Source organism: Diabrotica virgifera, chromosome 4 (assembly GCF_917563875.1).
Source record: "Diabrotica virgifera virgifera chromosome 4, PGI_DIABVI_V3a".
Taxonomy (NCBI): Eukaryota; Metazoa; Arthropoda; class Insecta; order Coleoptera; family Chrysomelidae; genus Diabrotica; species Diabrotica virgifera.
In genome coordinates, this window is record NC_065446.1 from 108,681,615 (window position 1) to 108,707,850 (window position 26,236).

The 26,236-nt window shown below is 31.3% G+C and overlaps 1 protein-coding gene across 1 annotated transcript in view; it reads left to right on the forward strand.

Moving 5' to 3' along the window:
- Window positions 1–26,236, forward strand: part of LOC114331847 (START domain-containing protein 10) — a 50,246-nt gene that overhangs the window by 18,291 nt on the left and 5,719 nt on the right. The window contains exons 2-4 of the mRNA XM_028281524.2: window positions 2,336–2,528; window positions 17,957–18,089; window positions 21,774–22,041. Of these exons, the coding sequence (XP_028137325.1) occupies window positions 2,336–2,528; window positions 17,957–18,089; window positions 21,774–22,041 (594 nt within the window). The remainder of the gene's footprint in view (window positions 1–2,335; window positions 2,529–17,956; window positions 18,090–21,773; window positions 22,042–26,236) is intronic.

Below are 26,236 nucleotides of genomic sequence, written 5' to 3' on the forward strand. Positions count from 1 at the left end.
GGCACCAGGTCGACTCGGCCCGAATAAAATGAGTACCTTGGGTAAAACCAGGGGTAATAATAGGCGGTTGAAGCTGGCGGTCTGACTGGCCCTGTTACCTTCGTTCTATACCGTAGGCTTTAGCTAGACAGCTAGAGATAGCAGACTATTCTGCTATATAGTACATTCTTTCACGGTTTTTGCTGTAAATTTTAAAGAACCGCTTGGATTGACATGCAATTTGGCATACGCATAGCTAACATGTCAAATAAAAAAAGTGATATGGTGCCGATGTGTGCTTTTGCCCTGGAAGTGAGTTTCACCCCATCTCGGGGGTGAAAAAATATATGTCCAAGATAATTCCCGAAATGGATAACCTGACTAATTTTAAGCAACTTTTGTTCTATACAGTTTTTTCACCAAATCAATACTTTTCGAGTTATTTGCAAGTGAATATGTTTATTTTTCAACAAAATAACCACGTTTTTAGACGGTTTATCGCAAATAACTCAAAAAGTAGGTAAGCATTTTGTAGAAAAAAATATTCTTAGCAAAACTACAGCCTATAAAAAAGTGAAAAAAAGGGTGTATATATCGTCGGCTTACTGCCAAAACCAACCAACTCCATTTTAAAAGTTTTGGGAAATCTACCTTTTAAACTTTAATTTGAAATTGAAAATCGACTGAATTTAAAAAAATTATTTAATAACTGAAAAATATTTTTGTCATACTTTTCAATTATTAAATCATTATTTAAATTCAGACGATTTTTCATTTCAAATTAAAGTTTAAAGGTGGGTATCTCAAAACTTTTAAAAATGGAGTTGGTTGGTTTTGGCAGTAAGCCGACGATATTAGGTCTCTGTGCCTAGCAAAAGCAGAGTTATAGCTAATGAAAAATAGTTAATATTCGAAAAATTCCAAATAGAATAATTCAATGTGAAATATCCAAATAATGAAGCATTCTTGGGGAAAACAAATTACAACTTTTTTAAAGTGTTTAAAAAAAGTTTTTTTCTGTTTAAAAAAAAATTCTAGTACCAAATGTAAGCAAGTTACGCTCAAAATAAAGTTGGTCCCTTTTGTTTTGGCAAAAAAATCAGGAAGATCACCCCCCAGTTAGCAACTTAAATGAAATTAATCGTTACCGCTTCACAAGTTACTTTAGTTATGTCGTATGTATATGATCTGTAAGTTTCATCGATTCAAAGTGCTTATTTTTGAAAAAGTTTGGTTTTAAAGTAAAATTTTAAAAATTTTAATTTTGAAAAAAATGCTTTTTTCCAAAATAACTTAAAAATTGTTAGAGATACCAAAAATCTTAAACAATAAAAAAAGTAGGCTTTACTTTTCTGAATATTTTGTATTATTTTGTTTTTCTGTAAGACAAAAATTGGTTAAGATTCGGTGTTTCTAAATTTGCATACACTCGTGATAAGTGACTCGTTCAAGCTATTTTAACTACAGCTCTTTCAAAAATAAGGACTTTGAACCGATGAAACTTACAGATCATATGACCAATACATACGCGAGTAAAAAACTTGTGAAGTGGTAACAATTAAGTTCATTTGAAATGCTAATTAGGGGGTGATTTTCACGATTTCTTACCAAAAAGAGGGACCAACTTTATTTTGAGCGTAACTTGTTTACTTTTGATGCTAAAAAATTTTTTGTAAAAAACAAAAATAAGCATTTTTTAAACACTTTAAAAAAGTTAAAATGAGTTTTCCCTAAAAAAGTGCTTCGTTTTTTGGTTATGGCACGTTAAAATATTCGATTTGGAATTTGACGAATATGAACCTATTTCTCATTAGCTATAACTCTGCTTCTACTAGGTATAGTGACCTAATATATGCACCATGTTTTTCACTTTTTTACGTGCTATATTTTTGATAAGAATTTTTTTTTCGACCCGATACTTACTTTTTGAGTTATTTGCGAAAAACCGTCTGAAAACGTGGTTATTTTGTAGAAAAATTAACATATTCACTCGCAAATAACTCGAAAACTATTAACCTGGTGAAAAAACTTTATAGAACAAAAGTTGCTTAGAATTAGCTATTTTATCCTTTTCCGGACTTATTTCGAACATATATTTTTCACCCCCAAAAGTGGGGTGAAACTCACCCCTAGGGCAAAAGCACACATCGGCACAATATCACTTTTTTTCTTTGACTTGTTAGCTATGTGTTTGCCAAATTTCATGTCAATCCAAGCGGTTCTTTAAAATTTAGAGGTTTTGCAATATTTTTCCTTTAAAGAATGCACTAATAGTCCCAAATTCGCGTTAGCAATATAAAACAGGAGACTATTATTTATTACAATGGCATGAACCAACTGCTTGGTATTGTTACAGGTATGGACAAAGTCGACTCCAAACACAAACTTTAAAATGGTAAAAGTCCAAACAGTCTTCCAAGATGTAGCTGCAAATACTTTATTTGACGTTTTACATGACCCCGGATATCGGAAAGAATGGGACGAGCACATGCAAGCGTCAATAGAAATAGGTTATTTAAATCCAAATAATGATGTAGGATATTATGCACGTAAGTACCAATGAAATTTACTGTATAATATGAAATTCACATTTTATTTATAGACCAGTTGATAACATATCAGTCTAAGATTTTAAATACGTCTAGGATTAACCTTCAAGATATTTGATTTAGTATACCTAAGTACAAAAGCTTAAGTATTCTTAAGAGTGAAGTCAAATAATAATACCGGAATTTTTTTAAACACGAGGGGCTTAAAGCACTAAATGTTAGTATCTTTGTACTGAAAATGGACTTTGTTTCTAGGTCCAATCATCTCAAAATGTATAACAACGTATAAATCGCTGGATCTGTAGTCAACATTATCATCACTGTTTCGTTATTGCTAAGTAGAGTTTCATGTTCTTCATGTTGAGGTTTATGATGATTACTAGGCTGATCTTGTAGTATTGATTTAAAATCTTCTTTAATAGGTTCTGAAACTTACTTACTTAAACTGCGGTTTCCTGTGAAATATCCAAGTTAAATATTGTTTTAAGCCACTATTGATTGTATTGACAATTCCATTTTTAATAAAAAAGTTGACGTTTCGATTTCTTCGGAAATCCTTTTCAAAAAAGATTATTTAAAAATTCCGTTAAAAAGAGTGTATAACCGCCATCTAAGTGAGTATTCGCGTATTACCTATGTTTGTGTATTATGTGTTTCATAATATGTAATGTATGATTGCGGACGATGTGTCTCAGATTTTCTTATTGGCTATTATTGATAATATCAATAATAGCCAATAATATTAGCTAATGGTAATATCAATAATAGCCAATAATAGTATGTTATACTCAATTGTTGTTGTTGAAAATAAAAAAGATGAAAAATCGAATAGCACCAGACCTGGGAAAGATGGAATAGCTAATGAACTTTTAAAATACGGAGGAGGCAGACTTCACAATGAATTGAGTATCCTAATAAGTAAAATAATAAATACAGGAGGAATTTCAGAAGAATAGAGATCCACTCAAATGATAGCGTTATTCAAGAAAGGTGATAGGACAGATTCCAGTAACTATAGAGTGATTAATTTACTGAGCACCATATTGAAACTCACAGCAAAAATACTAATTGATAAAATAAAACGACCTACAAAGATTACTGAACGAATTCAATATTAACGCAAAAGAAATGAATATGAAAATATTAGCCCAAAAAACAAAAAGATTAGTAATAGCCAAAGAACCAACAAGATGCAAATTGAAGTTAGTCAATCAAAATTATACAACAAGTAATGACTTTCAAATACCTGGGAATTAATCTATCAGCCGACAACAATATCAAAGAAGAGGTAAAAGACCAAACAGTTAAATACAGTACAACGGCCGGATGCCTAAACGACACAATTTGGAAAAACAAATACCTAAGGACATCAAAGAAACATGAAACGTAAATTACGTTTCATGGAAATAAACCACTGCTAAACAAATATACGTCCGGCCATTTATGAGACTCTCCGAAAATTAAAATGTGTCATGAGCATGAATCACACTCGTTTTATTGGTAGGCGGAGTTTGAGATTTGTTTAGCAGTGTTTTAGTTTCATGAAACATGTTTTTCGTTTCATGTTTCATGTTTTTCGTTTCATGTTTCTTTGGTGTGCGGCTTGGCTTAGAGTGAAAACAAAGGCCTGAATATATAAATCAGTTATTAGGCCAATTATGACTTACACGGCCGAAACAAGACCAGACACAAGCAAAACACAAAGACATAGAGAGACCAACGAAATGAAGATCTTAAGAAGGATTGCTGGAAAAGGACTACAGGGAAGGGTAAGAAGTGAGGAAATCAGACGCATGTAGGGTAGACAATGTAAATACCTGGGTAAAGAACAGAAAAGAAGAGTGAAATCAACACATAATAGTCCAGAAAGCCACTGCGCATCCGCTAGGGAAAATATTCTAATTCGTATTTTTTACACAATCTTACTCAAAAAGGACTCCTTTTAACAAATTTGCATGTTGCCAGGACCAAAAGGTGGTCAAAAATTTTTTAAACGTTTTTTTTTTTTGTTTTTTTCCTAAAATTATTTTTTTTGCATGGAAAAAAGTTTTTTTAGGTTTTTTGGATCATTCCAAACAGAAAAGATCTTTAGCGACTTTTCTCTAAAAATGATAGTTTTTGACATATAAGCGAATAAAAATTGAAAAATTGCGAAATCGGCCATTTTTAGTCCTCAAAAACTATGTGAAAAACTGAAAATTTGAATGTTGCCAAGGTAGGTAGATATTCTTTAAACATCGATTGATGAAATCCCTAAGAGTTTTTTGCAATACAATATTCAAAACTTCTTTGTTTTTTAATTGCTAATCAAGCGTGCGCGACACTATTTTCCACCGTCAGTATGGTGCAAATGAAAGGAATAAATTCGTTATTTCGTAAATCGGCGACTTTAAGGAAAAATCCCGAAACAGGTCGATTTTTATTTTTAAGTTATGATATTGTGGCATATATGATATACTAGTGACGTTATCCATCTGGACGTGATGACGTAATCGATGATTTTTTTTAATGAGAATAGGGGTCGTGTGCTAGCTCATTTGAAAGATTCTTCAATTCTCTATTCAGTAATATAAACATTTACATAATTATTTATACAGGGTGTCCAAAAAAATTTTATTAAATTAAATTATTTGACAAAAAAAGAAGTAGAAGGACACCCTGTATAAATAATTATGTAAATGTTTACATTACTGAATAGAGAATTGAAGAACCTTTCAAATGAGCTACCACACGATCCCTATTCTCATTTAAAAAAATCATCGATTACGTCATCACGCCCAGACGGATGACGTCACTAGTATACCATATATTCCACAATATCATAACTTAAAAATAAAAATCGACCTGTTTCGGGATTTTTCCTTACAGTCGCCGGTTTACGAAATAACGAATTTATTCCTTTCATTTGCACCATACTGTCGGTGGAAAATAGTGTCGAGCACGCTTGATTAGCAATTAAAAAAAAATAGGAGTTTTGAATATTGTATTGCAAAAAACTCTTCGGGATTTCATCAATCGATGTTTAAAGAATATCTACCTACCTTGGCAACATTCAAATTTTCAGTTTTTCACATAGTTTTTGAGGGTTAAAAATGGCCGATTTCGCAATTTTTCAATTTTTAATCGCTTATATGTCAAAAACTATCATTTTTAGAGAAAAGTCACTAAAGACCTATTCTGTTTGGAATGATCCAAAAACCCTAAAAAAAAACATGCAAAAAAATGCATTTTTTCCATGCAAAAAAATAATTTTAGAAAAAAAAAACAAAAAAAAAACGTTTAAAAAATTTTTGACCACCTTTTTGTCCTGGCAACATGCAAAGTTACAAGGAGTCCTTTTTGAGTAAGATTGTGCAAAAAATCCGAATCGGAATATTTTTCCTAGCGGATGCGCAGTGGCTTTCTGGACTATAAGCAGGATGTCTGAATCAATAATAGTAAAAATAGACAGGGACAAGTCACCGTTAGGCAAAAGAAGTGTATGTAGGACGCCCCACGAAAAGATGGAAGAATAGAAAGGCACCGTTGATGAAAAACAGGCAGTACTGCCTATATAAAAGAAAAATAAGAAGAAGAAGACTTATTTTAGTATTGGCAACCATGGGTTTGCTACACATTTTTGTTCATGGAGTAGGATGAGAGCTGCTTCTTAGATTTTTCTCTTTTAACACCAGTTAAAAAATTAGGAATTTAAGTAACTTGATGAAGAATTGAATAATTATTGGCAAAAAAATAGGCGCGGAAAAAGTCTCTAGGTGTTAGAACTTGCTGACGCTTGACGCTGGATATGAAACGGAAACGGATACAGTTCATGTTTTTTAAGAATTGTAAATACATTGAAGGTGCTAACATTCAATATGTTTTTTTGAGTACCTAGTACTCGAAATATCTCAGAGGCGTACCATTTTTATCTTTAAATAATTGAGATGTAAGAAAAGTGCCGGGGTCCTTTCCTGTTGATTTTCTTTCATCATGTTATGTTATACAATATCCAAATAAATCGTTATTATCCCTTCGTTGGTCACGCATGGGACTGGCAGTCCCGTTGCTTACAATTTTTTTGTTTAAATACAAACTATTATAGATAGGGTACTGTAAATTTGGGACACTTTAAGTGATCTTTTGGGAACCCTTTACGTGAGTTTTACACAAAAAAGCTGGTTTTATTGCTTTGTAAATTTTCTCTCTATTAATGCATTGCGTCGAAGAATGTGTCAGGTACCTGGTTAATAATACAAAAATGTGTTCATAAATTAATGATGTATTCAAAACTATGAATCAATTCCATTACCTAAATACGTTTTTAAATCAGAGTTTTGTTGATTAATATTTTATTTACTATGACAACATAAATTACTACAAAAATGTATGATTACTACTAATGATGTATTCAAAACTATGAATCAATTCGATTAAATTTGTTTTTAAATCAGAGTGGTGTTGATTATTTCATTCATAGAGATTCTGACCAATAGAAAGGTTCAGAAACAAAAATTACAGCGATTATTTTTTAATGATTTTAACTTCCAATTTCCAATCGTATAGTAAGATATTTGATCACGTGTTTAATTCTGTCCAATCAGATTAAAATTATACTGAGAATTATCTACTGTAGAAAATTACCGATAGAATTTTTTTAAATAGATTGTTTCTGTTTAATGGCAACCAGTTTCCTAGTTTTGACAACTGTCACATTTAAGAAAATATCCATAATATACGTATTAAAAAATATTCTTACGAATATCACACGACAGTAAGAATAAATAAGAAAATAATGCTTCATTTTTACTCAAATTTTTTGTCATTGGGCAATAGCCACTCGAGCCCTGCGGGCTCTCGTGTCTATTGCCAGACAACAAATTTTCGAAAAACTGTCGCATTATTTTCAATTTATTCTCACTCTCTTGTGATATTATACCCGATTATTTTTTGATGATTTTAACTTCCAATCGTATAGTAAGATATTTGATCACGTGTTTAATTCTGTCCAATCAGATTAAAATTATACTGAGAATTATCTACTGTAGAAAATTACCGATAGAATTTTTTTAAGTAGATTGTTTCTTTTTAATGGCAACCAGTTTCCTAGTTTTGACAACTGTCACATTTAAGAAAATATCCATAATATATGTACGTATTAAAAAATAATCTTACGAATATCACACGACAGTAAGATTAAATAAGAAAATAATGCTTCATTTTTACTCAAATTTATTGTCATTGGGCAATAGCCACTCGAGCCCTGCGGGCTCTCGTGTCTGTTGCCAGACAACAAATTTTCGAAAAACTATCGCAATATTTTCAATTTATTCTCACTCTCTTGTGATATTACATGAGATTATTCTTAAATGATTTTAACTTCCAATTGTGTAGTAAGATTTTTCATCACGTGTTTAATTCTGTCCAATCAGATTATTATTACATCGGTAATTTTCTGCTGTACAAAATTACAGTAGGAATTTTTTTAACTAGATTGTTTCTGTTTAACTGCAACCAGTTTCCTAGTTTGGACAACTGTCACGTTTAAGAAAATCTCCATAATAAACTTATTAAGATCGGCAAATTTAAGCACTCGAGTTTTTTACGGTAAGATTATTTCATGAATAAAACTGTATTTATAAATAACTTTAACTATTTTATTAATATCTTCGTCTAAAGATAATTTGCTAAACTGTGCTGTTCACTTTGACAAATTGAAAAATGTGTGACACATTAATAGGGCTTTTCATTCGCAGTCATTTGTTTCGAGCTTCTGTCATATGTCGTATAATACGTGTATATTAATATTGTACACAGATTATACAACATATGACAGAAGCTCGAAACAAATGACAATCGATGAAAAGCCTTATTGGGATAAAAAATAACCTTACGAATATCACACGACAGTAAGAATAAATAAGAAAATAATGCTCCACTTTTTCTCAAACTGTGAAAAGTATCCCTGCAGCTCTTGTTGTCTGGCAATAGGCCCTGCGGGCTCTCGTGTCTATTGCCAGACAACAAGTTTTCGAAAAATGGTCGCAGTATTGTCAATTTATTTTCACTCTCTTGTGATAATGATTAGGAGCCAATAGTAGCGATCAACAGGTAGCAACAAACGCGGTCCAAGATTGCGGCTATAATTTTCATAATTTTGTCGAGATATTTGGCACACATATTCGTAATATATGGCAGAGCGTCGAATGGCGTCACAGAGCCCATTTTGAGAAATATGTTAGTATGTGGAAATTACTCTATAACTAAATAAAATATTGCAAAAAGGAGCCTGTACCACCATTAAGAAGAACAAAAAAATAAACTTTCTTCAAATAAACTTTTTTATCCCATGCCTAGATTTTGTGTCATATTTGACCTAGTAACATTTTTTATCTCTAACAAGAAATCGAGCATAGTATAACTAAATGAAGACACAAGTGCATCAAGGGTCTATGTGACATTTTCAAGTTATTGAGAAAAATAAAGTTAAAGTTTTTATACTAGAACTTTTTTACTATAAAAGCTAAATTGACTAAATTTATAGGATAAGTAGTCCTAAAGCTAATGTATTTAGTAACATTAATTAAAAAAAAACATTTATTATTAGAAAAAGATATTAGATTTTAAACGTACTTAGATCCTTGATCCACTGAGTAAGTAGCAGAAGCAAGGCCGCCGAGAGGGCGGTACAGCCGGTACATTTTACCGGGGCCCGGCGATGTAAGGGGCCCGGCGTCGACCAGACCAAAGACGTAATTTTTCCGTTTTTTTTTTTGCTCTTCAATTTATGTCCATAATTCGTTTGATTTGGTTTAAAATTTTAACAGCAATAGACCACATGAGTCAAATACTACAGTGCAGTCAGATAAAACTATGGTATGGATATGGAGATTAAAAATACATCATTGCTTCTAGAAAATTTACAAAAAAATCAGAAGAATCTATGTTGAAGAATCTAAATTAGTTACCAGCAATTATGAAATAAATCCAGAATTTACATCAATTAAAGAAAAACGGCTCAAAAAGCCTGTGAGATTTTTTGATGATTTGCCTGGGCCTAGTAGTAATGCGACTGATAATTTTGAGTCCGACGCACTATTTCGCTGGGAAATATTTAATGTTGTTATATCAATTTAACCAGAAGATTTAATGCGGAAAATAAAATTAATTCATTCGCTATTTAACATTTTATGGATATTCCGAGATGAAGATGACGACAATATTAAGAAGAAAATTGATATATGTATTGCGATAGTTTTATAAATAAGACATCAGTGAAGAAATGAGAGATGAAATTTTTCATTTGAGAGCGATATACAAGGATAATATTGGTGAATCTCAACTTTCTCCAATAGATTTGCTTAATAAAATTAAACATCTCAAATTTGAATCGTTATTGTGTTAAGAATATTTTGCACATTACTGGTGACAGTCGCAGAACCAGAAAGATCCTTTAGTTTTCTTTTTCGCAAAAAAAATGCTATGAGGTAATGAATGAAACAGGATCGGTTAGCTGCCTTTCAACTTTGTGAATTGAAAATGATTTGGTAAAATCATGCGATTTTTGCCAAATCAGAAAACTCGAAAAGCACCTGTATTATAAATATTTTCACTCTTATAAATTGAATAAAATTTTGTATAATCAAAATATAATAAAATTTATATGTATGTATTTGAAACGTTTCTTATTATTTATTATTTATAATTTTATTTCTATAAAAATTAAACAAGTTTTTCGCTCTTCACTTTCTGCCGGGGGCCCGCCCTTCACTTTTTACCGGGGCCCGCTCATCCCTCTCGGCGGCCCTGAGCAGAAGTACCAAATTGTTTAAATGCATAAAGGATATATGTAATAACAAAAATAACACAATATACTGTTCTTGTTTATTAATAACATATACAATAACTAATTGTTGGTTTAATTTGTACAAAGATAGTAAATAAAATTAAAAAAAAAACTACACTTTCACTAAAACGAAACCTTAATATGTTCTTCGCCTAGTACTTGGTGTTGTGCCTATATCTGCATCTTGCTGCTTTTCACAAATATTGGTGTAAAAATGTCTATAAGGCTCATCAATAAAAATTAACTGTTGTTTTAAATTGTTAATTTTTTCTTCGGTCAAAATGTTTGTTTTGTTAGCCATTACTGGTAAATTAAATTCTGTTTCTGTAACTACTCTTGCATTCTTACGGATATCTACTTTTAGGAAAGGTGTGAATGGAGCTAGTGTTTTTTTGTACATATATTCACCATATTTTTCAACACGAATCCATTTTACCTCATCCCTCATATTTATTTTTTCTTTGTTAGTATCTTTTTTTCTGTTAAATAAATTTAAATTGATTGCAATTTCTTTAATATTTTTAAAGTGGTTTTCCATGTTGATAATAATCGATCCTTTCTTACTCGATTCCCGAATAACGTTATATATGTTATATATGTTAATACTGATCTGGACTGAACAAATTCTCAATTTTTCTTAACTTTTTCTCTTTTATTCCAAAATCTCTATCAGAATCTAGGAAGGAATGTCCCACTTCCGGAAACTTATGCTCTATAACCTTAACATATTTTTTTAAAATAAGGTATTGATATAGACATATCAGATTAAAGTTTTTGTTTTGACTAGCACAAGAATCAGACCACATGATAAGATGATCTATTTTCTTGTTTCTACTGGATAAAAGTTGCACAAATGTGTGCAGAGAACTACCTACTTCTAAGCTACCCTTTGTGGCTACATTTTCAGTCCAATTAAAAAAGTAGGCCTTATCACCTTCCTCTGTTATGCTGTGAATTCCAAGATTGTAGAACCACATCTGCCTTAGATAAAAAGCTTTTGAAGTTGTAAGTCTTGGTAGTGGCATAGTCTGTTGCAAGTCAATGGTTATATAACATATGTTTTTATTGTCACGCGCATATTGCCTGTCTGCTTTCTGTTGGTCAAAAGCAAAATGGAAATTTTCTTTATGCTCATCATTTCCCAAACCTGCATCACAGGTAGAACAAGTGTCACTCTCGGGCTGTCCAACTGACAGATTAAATTCTGTAACGAAAATGTTACAGTAGAAACTCTTTGTTACTGCAAACCTTTTATCCAGTTCATTTTCTTTGATATATTGTTCATATAGTTCATGCATTTTTGACATATTTAGTAAGGGAGATAAATACATTTTGTTGGCATTTTTGTTTCTAGAATAGTGAGACGTGTCAGCAGGAAAAGATAAAATGTGCTGTTTGATTACATCAATCACTTCTTGGGGAACACGACATTTTTTCAATAAAATTATCAAGAGAAACATGAACACTGTATACCGTCTAGATGTAAATAATAACTACATAACCATACTTTTAGGATCTAAGTGATATATTAGGCTATTGATTATGTATTTTAGAAAGGAACTACAACGTTAACGGGGTTTTATTGTTTCATAGAGTCACTGGAACTCTATATATGAAAAAACCGCGGAGTGCTACCATTTAAAGGGGTGCGTTTTTGAGAAAAGGGTGAATTAGTCCCTAGGCACAGGGCAAATTAGAGTGAGTTCTATTCACCTTTGGTACAAACACGTCTACAGAAAAATTGTTTCAGGTTAAATTTACTATCGAAATATCACATTCTAAAGTCAAAAATATTTTTTTTTACAAAAATATATTCAAAAGAAAAGCAAGAAAAAAACACGAAAGGTAGCATTTTTGTTTCTTGCCCTACAACTTTTTTTCACGGGGATATAGGTATAGGCATTACTTCATAGAAAAAAAACTTCCATCCTTCCTCTTTAAAATGCCGTTTGGTGTAAGTCTGTATGATTTACAGTTTCCAAAATATGATTTTTCAAATTTCGCCACTCACAACAATTTTGAGCGATTTTCCTTGTTACTTCGCAAACATTGTTCTTTAACTTTTTTTTACGCAGCTTTAGGTATATGCAATGTTACATTTAGTAGGAAGCAAAGTCAATTACCTTTAAAATGGTCTATCGTATAAGGCTGTATGACTATTTTTAAGTAAGATATGGTTTTTCAAAATTTTATACTTTTAATGATTTTTGATATATTTTACGATTATTTTTAAATTTCTCATTATAACTTTTTATTGTATACTTAGGTATACACATTGTGCAATAAAAAGGAAAGCTTATTTTCTTTACTTTAAAATGGTGTATTGTAAAAAATTCTAGGTCTATTTTTAAACAAGATATGCTTTTTCATAGTTTGACATATACACATGCAATAGGTCCCACTAAGTTGGAACCATATGGAAAACTTTTTATTATTAACTTTATGAAAAAAATTATTCTTTATAAAATGCTCTGCATAGTCTAAAACCTAAGATGTAATCATCAGATATAAAATTTTATCAATAGTGTACGAGGTATGTTAAAAAATATGAATTTAGCTCAAGAGTAAAGTACCTTTATATTCCACAATATCGAAAAGTGTTATGAAGAAAAGTTATTTAGAATTAAAAATTATGTTACAATATGCAATTATATTCTTCTAATTGAAAAAATAAAAAAAATTTAAATTTTTTCTCAAATTACGGATCCCCTTGGATATCCCACGGATATCTTGTTTAAAAATAGTGCTAGAGGTGATTGCAATACAACATTTTAAAGTAAAGAAAATAAGCTTTTTTATTCTAAAATGTATATACTTAAATGTACAAGAAAAAAAGTCATAATGAGAAATTTAAAAAAATAATCATAAAATATATCAAAAATCATTAAAAGTATAAAAGCTTGAAAAAGCATAACTTCTTTAAAAATAGTCGTACGACCTTTCACAGTGGACCATTTTAAAGGCAATTGACTTCTCTTTTTACTAAATGTACCATTGCATATACCTAGAAATGCGTAGAAAATAGTTACAGAACAATGTTTGCGAAATAATGGGGAAAATTTCTCAAAAATTCTGTAAGCGACAAATTTTGAAAAATTCTATTTTGGAAACTATAAATCCTGGAGTCTTCTACCAAACGTCATTTTAAAAAGGAAGGATGGAAGTTATTTTTTGCTGAAGCAATGCCTATACCTATATCCATGTGGAAAGAAATTATGGGGCTAAAAACAAAATTACTTTCTTTTGTGTTTTTTTCTTGCTTTTCTTTTGAATGTATTTTTGTAAAAAAAAATACTTTTGACTTAAAAATATGATATTTCGATAGTAAATTTATCCTGGAACAATTTTCCTTTAGAAGTGTTTGTACCAAAAGTGAATGGAACTCACCCTAATTCACCCTGAGCCTAGGGACTAATTCACCCCTTTCTTAAAAACGCACCCATTTAAATGGTAGCACTCCGCGGTTTTTTCAAACATAGATGTCCGTTGACCATATGAGACAATAAAATCCCGTTAACGTTGTAGTTCCTTTTAGCTCTCTTATTTTGAACATAATCAATAGCCTATATTACGGAAGGAGAAAATCAGTGTATTCAGGCATAAAGGATCCATGTACAACAAATCCATAGAAATCTCAGTGGATAAGGGATATAAGTAACATATTGTGTACATAGATTCTTTATGCAATTATATTTTAAAATTTACTGTGTACATAGATCCTTTACGCTCTAGTAACTTAGAAAATATTAATGTTAAAACATGTTTGACTTGTTTGAAAGATTTTTAGGTTCTAAAAACGTACTTTTAACATAAAAAACATATTTTGAAAAAATTGTCACATAGACCCTTCACGCATTTGTGTCTTCAAATAACTGATTAGTCAACATAGAGAAAGTGTCACTGTCATTTTGACAAACCTGCTTGAGATTTCTGTTCTGTTATCTGCATAGGGATTACGAACACTCGATACGAATCGTATACCGCCATGTTTTAACAGAGCAGAAATCTGACGCAAGTTTGTCAAAATGACAGCGACACTTTCTCTATGTTGACTAATCAGTTATTTAGTTATAATATTATGTCCGATGTCTTGTCAGAGATAAAAAATTTTACTAAAGAAAGTTTATTTTTTTTATTCTTCTTAATATCGGCACAGGCTCCTTTTTGCAATATTTTATTTAGTTATAGAGTAATTTCCACATACTAACATATTTCTCAAATTGGGCTCTGTACCGCCATTCTCTATTATATTACGAATATGTGTGCCAAATATCTCGACAAAATATTCAAAATTACAGCCGCAATCTTGAACCGCGTTTGTTGCTACCTGTTGATCGCTACTGTTGCCTCTTAATGCCGATAATTATTTTTGATTATTTCATTCATAGGAGATTCTGACCAATAGAAAGCTACAGAAATCTGAATTAAATCGATAATTTTTGATAATCTCCCATCGTTAAGTATATTCCGTCAGATGCCCTTCGTTGCTACGAAAAAATACATTCAGTGACATTAATGATGTTTTAAAAATTATAAAATTGATGACTTTCAATCGTCAAATATTTATAAAAACTGTGTGTTTAATGGTACTTACATAAATAAATTACAATAAAATTTTGGTTTTGAACAGTTTTATTCATGAAATAATCGCAACAAATTGCACTCGACCTCTGAAATTAATATAGAATTTTTGCTCTCGTGACACTTTAACATAATTTCACTCGCCTTCGGCTCGTGAAATTAAAACTGTCAAAGTGTCACTCGGGAAAAATTCAATAATTTCAGAGCTCTTGTGCAATTACTACTGATAATTTCCCGTCGTCAAGCATTACGTCAGATGCCCTTCGTTACTACGCAAAAAAACATTCAGTAGGTAACATTAAGAGGAAACAGTAGCGATCAGCAGATAGCGAAAACGCGTTCCAAGATTGCGGCTGTAATTTTGAATATTTTTTCGAGATATTTGGCACACGTATTCGTAATATAATAAAGAATGGCCTTACAGAGCCCAATTTGAAAAATATATTAATATGTGGAAATTACTCTGTAATTAAATACAATATTAAAAAAACGAGCCTGTACCGCCATTAAGAAGAACAAAAAAATACACTTTCTTCAAATAAACTTTTTTATCCGATGCCTAGATTTTGTGTCATTTTGGAACTACTAATGAAATAAAAAATTTTAGTAGTTCCAAAATGACACAAAATCTAGGCATCGGATAAAAAAGTTTATTTGAAGAAAGTGTATTTTTTTGTTCTTCTTAATGGCGGTACAGGCTCGTTTTTTTAATATTGTATTTAATTACAGAGTAATTTCCACATATTAATATATTTTTCAAATTCGGCTCTGTACCGCCATTCTTTATTATATTACGAATACGTGTGCCAAATATCTCGAAAAAATATTCAAAATTACAGCCGAAATCTTGGAACGCGTTTTGGCTACCTGTTGATCGCTACTGTATCACCTTAATGACAATGAATATTTTATACAACATGTCACAGAGAACATCAAGAAACAGGTTTAGCAAATATTATTTAGGTGAAGATATCAATAAAATATTAATTAAAATGATTTAAAAAGACAGTTTTACTCATGAAATAATCTTACTGAATTACTCTCGATCTCTTAAAAATTATCGATTTGTTTTGCCCTCGTGACACTTTGACATAATTTCACTCCCCTTCGGGTCGTTAAATTAAAACTGTTAAAGTGTTACTCGGGATACAAATCGATAATTTTAGAGCTCTCGTGTACTATTGATAATATTTTATTGACTATGACAAACTAAATTACAACAAATGTATTAAACAACAATTCAAAAAGTAACACAGATCACATATCAATTCAGTCGTGTGATGGATGACCGAAGTTATCGTTAACGTAAAGTTATCCTGTAGTTACGTTATAATCCTCGAATTGGTGTGATGTATCATACTTAACTTAACTACTTGCGTTATTTCTTGACAGTTCTTGAGTTATCTGATATTATATCAACTGTCATTTTATAACGCGACGTTAAACCTCAAGTTATGAGATGTCTTTGTAGTTATGTAAGGGTATGTAAGGTTAGGTTCATCTTTTGACTTGTTTTTAGACAGAAATCAAGTGAATTTAGAAGCTAATAATTTAATAAATAAGAATAGAAGGGTAATACAATTTTAAAAATGATACAAAATCAAATCGAGAGATATAAGTTGAAATTTTATTTTAAGTATCTACTGAGCTTTCTATCCAGAGTTGCCAGATGATATTTTATAAATCCCCCACTTAGAAACTGAAATTCCCTCAAATTGAAGCTCAAATACCCCACATTTAAATTTTTGCCGCATTTTAATAAATTAGTAGTCAAATGAAGAGAACAGTACACCAAAATTATACTACTTATCAACGAGGGCCCTGGAAATAATTAATAGTTCCTATGGTCTTCATTTATCAAAAATAATAAAAAAAAAAATAAATATTAAAAAACAATAAAAAAAAACAAAATAAAAAAAAAACAAAAAAAAAAAAACAAAAAAAAAACAAAATAAAACAAAAAAAAAACAAAAAAATCACAAAGAAGGCCTAAACCTCCGCGAGGATGAATCGGGTTTAGGTCTTAGCGCGAAAGAAAAAAAAAAGAAAAAAAAGTTAATATCAATTAGTGGTTTAGTAGAAGTATTTAGTAATAGTGTTTTATTAGTATGTATTTTTAATGTAATGTATGTAATATATGTTTGTGATTATTAAAATATAATGTATATCAGTTAAAATTAGGAAATTGTGTCTATGAAAATAAAAAAAAAAAAAAATTGAGCTGGCCAATTGGTTCAAACCAAGGTCATAAATCTAAACACACACACACACACACACACATTTTATGGGAGAATAATCACCGGTATAATATACGCAGTTCTATGTACATTCGCAAATTTAATTTACCATGACCCCTTAAAATCCGCCATAATTTTCCGCCCCCAAAAAATCCCACTAAAATTTCTGCTTACAAAAATTTCCACGCTTTCAAATTACCCCAAAATTGTGGGAAAATACACCAATCTGGCAACCCTGTTTCGATCTACCGTTTGAAACACCTGAAACACCACCGAACCCGAACAGCTGTTTGCTGTTCGGCACTGTCCGGTCATCGACGGTGGCCGACGATGGGTATTTACTTTTACTTGCTTTTACGGTCATCTACCCATCCTGTAGTATGTTCCGAACTATCTCTCGCGCTCACTCCAACTTGTACTATTTCTACATAAGGTTCTCTTTGTTACTTCATCCTTTTTTCCTCAAACCTTATTTCTAATATAACGTTGATCAAATAACTATCTCATAACTCTGACCGATACATCACACCGAATTTTACCTAAATAGTTATGGGCATCGTTATTCCTGAGAGTTATCTTAACTTTAACTTAAACGTTAAAAATAACTTCGGTCATCCATCACACGACTGATTATTATGAGACTGGTAGTCCCACCGTGACTAAGGATGTTACATAAGGTGGCGCGCCTAACCGATGATTAAATTTAATGTGGTTGTTAGTTGTGGTTTTTAAAGATTTTTAATTAAAATAGTACAAATGTTTAATACACTACTGGTGTTTTTTAGTATCGTGTCCAACACCTGTAAAAAATAGAGATTTTGTCCTTCAAAGGTCGTGGCTGGATATGGGTGCAGAAAAACTAATTTTAAATCATTCAGTCAACCATAAGGATTATGCAATTAGGAAAGGATATATAAGGTAAAATTTAAAATATGTTTTTTATTCATTTCTAAGCTTACGATATCGGCGTCAGAGATCAGATTGGGCTAGAGCACATCTAAATTGGAGAGATGAATGGCATTCAGTATTGATCATAGCCGAGTCTAGAGATTGCCGATTTTTAGATAGCCATTGAGTACGTGTATGAACAAGATCAAGGATACAAGAAATCAAAGACCGTGTCAGATGGTTCATCCATTTGGAGGTGGTGGAATTATTGTTTGGACTGGAATCTGTTTCGGTGGAAGAACAGGTCTCTACCTTTGCCAGGACACTATGAATGGTGAGGTGTACAGACGGAAGATTATTGAGCATATTATTGTTTTAATTTTTATGCAGCCATTGGGGACCAGTTTTTTCTTCGACGATAATGCTCAACCACATAGATCTGCAAAGATAGAGATTTGCATGTAATTGAATCCCATTGGGACATGCTACAAAGAAGGCTTACAGATCACCTACCCCCTCCGCAGACCCTTCAGCAACTTAGAGAACTGTTACCACGGTTATGGGGAGAAATTGCTCAAGAATCTCTTGATAATTTAATGGATATTATACCACATAAAAGTCGAGCAACAATATTGATGCAAATGGTCGATATAGGACGACTCTTTATATATTTACTTTTTGTATAAATACATTTTGTATATTGTTTTGAAGAGAATAATATTTTTTGCAAATAACTATGAAATAGGTATGTTTAATTTAAAAAATATCTAATAATTAAATTTATTACATAAGTTGACAATATTACTAAGTTATGACGCTCAGTATGTTTTGTTCATTTAATAATATTCTGCCGTTTTATATCGCTAACGCAGCTGTGCGATTATAGCAGGTTAGTCTGCTATATCTAGGGCCTACGGTAGGCAACAGGGCCAGTGCTACGCTTCAACCGCCTATTATTACCCCTGGTTTTACCCAAGGTACTCATTTTATTCAGGCTGAGTGGACCTGGGGCCTATAGACATTTTTACTGTTCTCACCGGCGGCGCTGGGATTCGAACCCCGGTCTACCCGCATGGAAGTCAGCCTTCCTATCGCATGAGCTACCCCGGCCCTGTTTTGTTTATTTACTTTACTTAAATTACTTAAATTTATTAATTACTTAATACTCGATAATTTTTTCCTACGTTTTCATATTTCTTTATGAGCCTAATAAAATAAAAAAAGTCAAAATGTAAATTCGTATAGGTTAAAACAAATTTTATATCAAAGTTTAGGTGGGTACAAAAGATATTTTCAAGAAAGTATCCAAATCATACAAGGGGATCATTGTTTAAATAATTAAAAAGGGGTCATTTTTGCAAAAAAAATACTTTTTTAACTGCTGAGGTAATCCACTTATCGATGATGGTCTATGGGATTTTTTTCTGCAAAGTTGAAGAGAAAATCTTTCACAAAAGACTTACTAAATTAAATGTGACCCCCTATTTATTTAAATAATTGTATATAAATCTTTAAAAACAAATGTGCAAAAAAATATTTTTAGCGTTTTAAATAAGCACTATAAAATATCTTTTTTTATAGACTAAGTTGCGATATGTTACCAGTATTAAGCAAAAAAAAAATTGGTCCAAAAATATTTAATATTTTTTGAGATATTCAATTTGTTTATTAAATGTTACTATATTTTCAATTGCAAAAACGCGGTTGTTGCCAAAGAAATATTCACCTGCTTAAGATCTCATTATTTTTATTTTTATGTATGTTTTCGATAAATGTATTGATAAATTCAAATTTCAATTAAACTCCCCCCTAAAATGGCATTTGAAAATTATTCAAATTTGTTTATAATTTGTTTTTTTAATAACGTCGCGGGGATTAAGTATTGTGAAATGCCGTTTCGATAATGGGGTTCCTGGGAATTTTTTACTAATTAACAAAATTTTTTGTCGTCTTTTCTTCTTCTTTTTTTTTCTTGGAGTTATATCATTTCGGGCCCTTTTAGGGTTAAATTTTATTAAGAATGTCGAATCTCTGAGTTGTAGATTCTAGACCTAAAAATATCAAGATTTAACTAAAATCTCTTAAATAAAATGTGGCTACTTACTGAGTTACAGGGTGTTTTATTTAAAAATTTAAAAATTATTTTTATCAAGTACTTTAAAACTATTTGACGTATCCTTATCATACTTGGCAGAAAGTGTAGCTATTATACACCCTACTAAATTGTGATTAATAAACGTTTCTAGCTAGTGCCAGAGGCGTACGACAGGGGATAAGGGATGATTTACCCTTCCCAAATTCTACGCCACTGAGGGAATTACTATTTTAGCGGAATTTTTCGATTCTCCAATACTTTGTATGTAAATAACTTTATTGGTATCGATAAAGTCATCAGTTTGAGAGATATTGGAAGTTTAAAATGAATGAATGAATGAATCAAAATAACTATGCCGTTTCATTTTTAACGTCCAATATCTCGAAAACTAATGACTTAATCGTTACCAGTAAAGAGTATATTATTTACATAGAAAGTATTAGAGAATCGAAAAATTTCACTAAAATAGTAATTCCCTCAGTGGCGTAGAATTTGGGAAGGGTCAACCATTAACTATCCCGTCGTACGCCTCTGGTAGTAGCTAGAAACTTTTGTTTATCACAATTTAGTAGACTATATAGTAGCCACACTTTCTGCCAAGTATGATAAGGATACGTCAAATAGTTTGAAAGTACTTGGTAAAAATAATTTTTAAATTTTTAAATAAAACACCCTGTAACTCAGTAAGTAGCCACATTTTATTTAAGTGTTTTAGACCAATCTTAATATTTTTCTGTCTAGAATCTATATCTTAGAGATTCAACATTATTAATGAAACTTAACCCTAAAAGGGCCCGTAGTAATATAACTCCAAGAAAAAAAAAAGAAGAGAAAAAAAGACAAAAAAATATGTTAATTAGTGAAAAATTCCCAGTAATCCAATTATCGAAACGGTATTTCAAAATGCTTAATCCCCGCGACGTTATTAAAAAAACAAATTATAAACAAATTTGAATAATTTTCAAATTCCATTTTAGGGGGAAGTTTAATTGAAATTTGAATTTATCGGTACATTGATCGAAAATATACAAAAAAATAAAAATAATAAGATTTAATACAGGTGAATACTTCTTTGAAAACAACCGCGTTTTTGCAATTGAAAATAGAGTAACATTTAATATACAAATTCAATATCTCAAAAAATATTAAATATTTTTGGACCAATTTTTTTTTGTTAATACTGATAACATAGCGCAACTTCTCCTGTAAAATAAGGTATTTTATAGTGCTTATTTAAAACGCTAAAAATAATTTATTGCAAATTTGTTTTTAAAGATTTATGTATAATTATTTAAATAAATAGGGGGTCAAATTTAATTTTGTAAGTCTTATTTGAAAAATTTACCCTTCAACTTTGCAGAAAATAATCCTATATACCTTCATTAGTTATTAAATGACCTCAGCAGTTAAAAAAGTAAGTTTTTTTTTGCAAAAATGACCCCTTTTTAATTATTTAAACAATGATCCCCTTGTATAATTTGGATACTTTCTTGAAAATATCTTTTGTACCCACCTAAACTTTGATATAAAATTTGTTTCAACCTGTACGAATTTACATTTTGATTTACATGTAGTGTAATTTTATTTTACTAGACTATATTGCATTGTTAATTTTATAGGGCGATTTCCCACATGACCGGATTCGTCATTAGAGAATCTGCGAAAGGATGTTTCCTGGGATATATATCACAAACAGACCCCAGGGGAAAACTTCCTCCGTGGTTGGTAAACAAAATCACTCAAAAGTTCGCACCAAAAGTAGTAAAGCAACTGAAGAAAGCCGCTGAAGGGTACGAAATGTGGAAATCGTCGCAAGAGAATCCCTATTTTAAACCGTGGATATATCCGGAACAAACGATGAGTTCGCCCAGGATCAATATCTCAGATGTAAGTATTTGATGCTGCAGTTAGATTTTTTCTTCTTCTTCTTCTTGACTGGCTTTACAACTCGGGGTGGGTCTTCGCCGCATCCACTATAGCCCTCAATCTTCTATGATCTTGCGCTTCAATTTCCCATTGTTGTACTCCAATACTAGACTTTCATCCATTTTTCATTCTTCCATCTTTTTCTGAGATGGTCTACTGACCTTCTGTCATCTGGTTTCTCAAAAAATATACTGTTTTAACACTCTGTCTTTCTCTGATCTTACCACATGACCTGCCCATCTTATCCGGTTAGTTTTTATATGTCTGACGATGTTTTCAGTACCATACAGAGTCACCAATTTAGCATTACGCCTTTTTAGTCCAGGGCCCATCTGTTCTGAGATGGACGTTGAGAGGTGACTCAAATTTTTTTGCAGAAATTGCTTGAAAATAACTCAAATAATAATATTTGAGTTATCCTCCCTCTCAAAAAGGTCCGGAACATTGTTTAAATAATTAAAATGTCAAAGTATGAAGGAAAATTTCGATTTTTTTCTTCGTTTTTTGATTATTCCTTTAAAAGTATTCATTTCCGAGAAAAGATGTACTGACATAAACGTTGCATAATTAAATTTCCTACAATATAGAATTGGTTAAAAGTTGAAGAAATAGTCACCCTTGTTGCAAAATAGCAATAATTGCGAAAAAAATCATACAAAAACAAGTATTCGCATTTTACGTTTTTCAACCATTTACGCTACACTTATGACCTTCATATTTCACCCAAAAAACTTTATGATAAAGTAAAACAATACTGTAAATTTGATTAAGATCGGTTCAGTAGATTTTGCAAAATAAATTTTGCAATCCAGCTTTCGCAAAAACAATTAATTTTTTCAAAATGTTACAGGACTGAAAATAAAGCAGATAGCAAGTTGAAATTTTTTTTGCTTATAAAAGTGTACTGTACCTTTCATTTGCAATTTGCAAAATTAAAATCGATTAAGTACCACGGCGTCAGGAATTTTTTTAAATAAACATTAATTATTGGTGCTACGCGCAGAACAGCGGTGTTCGATTCACATAATTTTGATTTCCACCAAAATTTCTTCCAATCTTCATCTAATATATATTCTTACTCTATATTCTTACTCTATATTTTGTTGTATTTTAATATTTTAATTCCACAAAAATCAAACTAATTTTATTATTGTTTGTGAAATATTGTTTAAACAATTGCATATGTTTAAAAATAATAAACTTTTATTCTCAAGTTAAAATATATGAACAAAGAAAGTTTTTGCTAAAAAAAGTGTTATTTCAAAGGATAGAGTATGTGTTTTTATTTTGCAATAAACAAATTTATTTATTTACATCGAAATGTAATAAAAATTAAAATGTATCAATAATTGTCAAAGGTCATTCGAATGCCCAATCAGAACAAACTATCCGGTGTCCTGCGCGCAACAATAATAATTAATGCTTATTTAAAAAAATTCCTGACGCCGTGGTGGTTAATCGATTTAAGTTTTGCAAATTGCAGATGAAAGGTAAAGTACACTTCTATAAGCAAAAAAAATTTCACCTTACTATCTGCTTTATTTTCAGTCCTGTAAACAGTTTGAAAAAATGAATTTTTTTTTGCGAAAGCTGGATTGCAAAATTTATTTTGCAAAATCTATTGAACCGATCTTAATGAAACTTACAGTATTGTTTAGCTGTATCATATAGTTTTTCTGGATGAAATTTGAAAATTTAGCATAAATAGTTGAAAAACGTAAAATGCGAATACTTGTTTTCGTATAGTTTTTTCCCAATTATTGCTATTTTACAACAAGGGTGACTATTTTTTAAATCTTCAAAAAACTCTATATTGTTGGAAATTTAATTACACAACTTTTTCGTTAATGCAACTTTTCTCGGAAATGAATACTCTTAAAGTTATAATCAAAAAACGAAGAAAATAATCGAATTTTTCCTTAATTTTTTGACATTTTGATTATTTAAACAATGTTCCGGACCTTTCTGAGAGGGAGGATAACTCAAATATTATTAATTGAGTTATTTTCAAGCAATTTCTGCAAAAAAATTTGAGTCACCTCTCAACGTCCAAATGTACTAATATTTTTACAGATGCGTCCTGGTCTATTTCCACTCTACTCTCACTTCATCTTTTTGAGGGCCAAATATTCTGGGAAGCATCTTATTTATTTCTCGCTAATGTAGAGTCCATGTTTCACTTCCATATGTAACAACTAGACTAATAATTGACGTATACAGTCTTCTTCTTCTTCTTCTTCTTCTTCCTACTTTATAAATAAGCTCAATGCCTGTTTTAATTTCAGTTTTTAGCCTCAATTGACATTGTCTGACCATCTTTTCCTCGGTCGTCCCAATGATCTTCTTCCATTTGGCGATTTGTCTCTTGCTATTCGTACTATTCTATTTTCTGTCATTCTTTCTATGTGTTGATTCCATTCTATCTTTCTTCTTTTGGTTCACATGTTTATTTCTTCTATTCCACATCTCGCTCGTATTTCCTCACTTGTTACTCTATCTCTTAGAGTTTAATTTGCTATTTTCGTAAGACTTTCATTTCTGCTGTTTCCAGCACTCTTTGTGTTTTCGCCGTATCTGTGTACGTCATTACCGGTCTTATTGTTGACTTATACCGTAGCTTGTCCACTTTTCCGTAGCTTGACAGTTTTACTCCCAAGTATTCCATTTCCATCACTTGTTCCATTATTTTGTTATTTACGACCAATTTACATCGTCTCGGTTCCGCTGATATTTCTATCGATTTAGTTTTCTCCGTTGAGATCACCATGTTGTATATGAGAGCCGTATCTTCGAATTCTGTAATTACAGTAAAACCTCCGTTAACCGAAACCTTTTTAACCGAAACATCGTTTAACCGAAACGGCTGACACTGTCAATAATTTCGTCAATAAAAAGTAAATTTTTATCGAAAAGCGGAAACAATTCGATATTAATTTGTCAACATTGTCAACTTTGCTTTCATACAACTAAAGAATGCAATTAAATATACAACACATTACGAAATCACCTCATAGTATTTTTTAATACTATCTTTGACCAAGAATAATATGCAATTTGATACAAGAAGGATACAAAAACCCATGTTATTTTTAACCGAAATTCTTGTTATCCGAAACGACTTCCCCCCCCCCCCCAATTATTTCGGTTAAAGGAGGTTTTACTGTAATCTTTGTAGGTCATCTTCATTTTCGGCTGTTATGGCGTCGTCGGCGTAGCAGATTATCTTTATTTCAAGGGGGAAAGGCAGTTTTGTTTTAATTTGATTCAGAGTTGGACCGCCATCTACAAATAGCTATTTCTGCATCTTATGCTTCATCAGTGTAGCTATGCAGTACCAACTCTGAAACAAAAATCAACAATCCTGCCTTTTTAAGGGAGATCACCGCGACGCAGTAATTCCACCTTTGAGGCGCAAAACAGCGACATCTCTAGTAAAACTAGGAAGACGACGAAAAGACCCAGATGCAAAGTTTACTGTAATAAAACAATTAAAATAATTGAAATAAAACAATAAACAATATTTCAAATCCAAGACTTTTCGTTGAAAGAAACTGCTTTCTGGTTACATCCTGAATCTTTATTTCCTTTTCTCCCATTCTATATCCTCTTTCTTTTTTAACTTTCTTTATGATTTCATCCATTATCAGATTAAATATTAATGAGCTCAGCGAATCTCCTTGTCTAATGCCAGTTTCATACTTGATAGGTTGCGATAGTTTTTCCTAACATCTTACCATAGCTACATGTATGTTATCTTGATAATATTCTCAATGGTTTTTATTAAATCTAGTGATATTCCCTTTTCATATAATAAATGTATCGCGTCCCAAATTCTCACTGTATCAAGCGCTTTCTTCGAATCTATCAGGCATACATAGGCTAGTTTGTTGTATTCCAGGGACTTTTCTTACAAAACTGCATCCGTGTATGATCTTCCTGTCCGAAATCCTTGCTGTTCCTCTTGCAGAGTTATGCGTTCGTTTATTTTTGTCGCTATAATTCTTGTTGTCAATTTGAGTATTGTATTTAAAAGATTTATTGCTCGATAATTATTTGGGTCTTTTTTATCTCCTTTCTTGAAGAAAATCAGCATGATCGCTCTCCTCCATTCATCTGGTATTCTGTTCGTGGTGATTATTTTATGAATAAGAAGTTG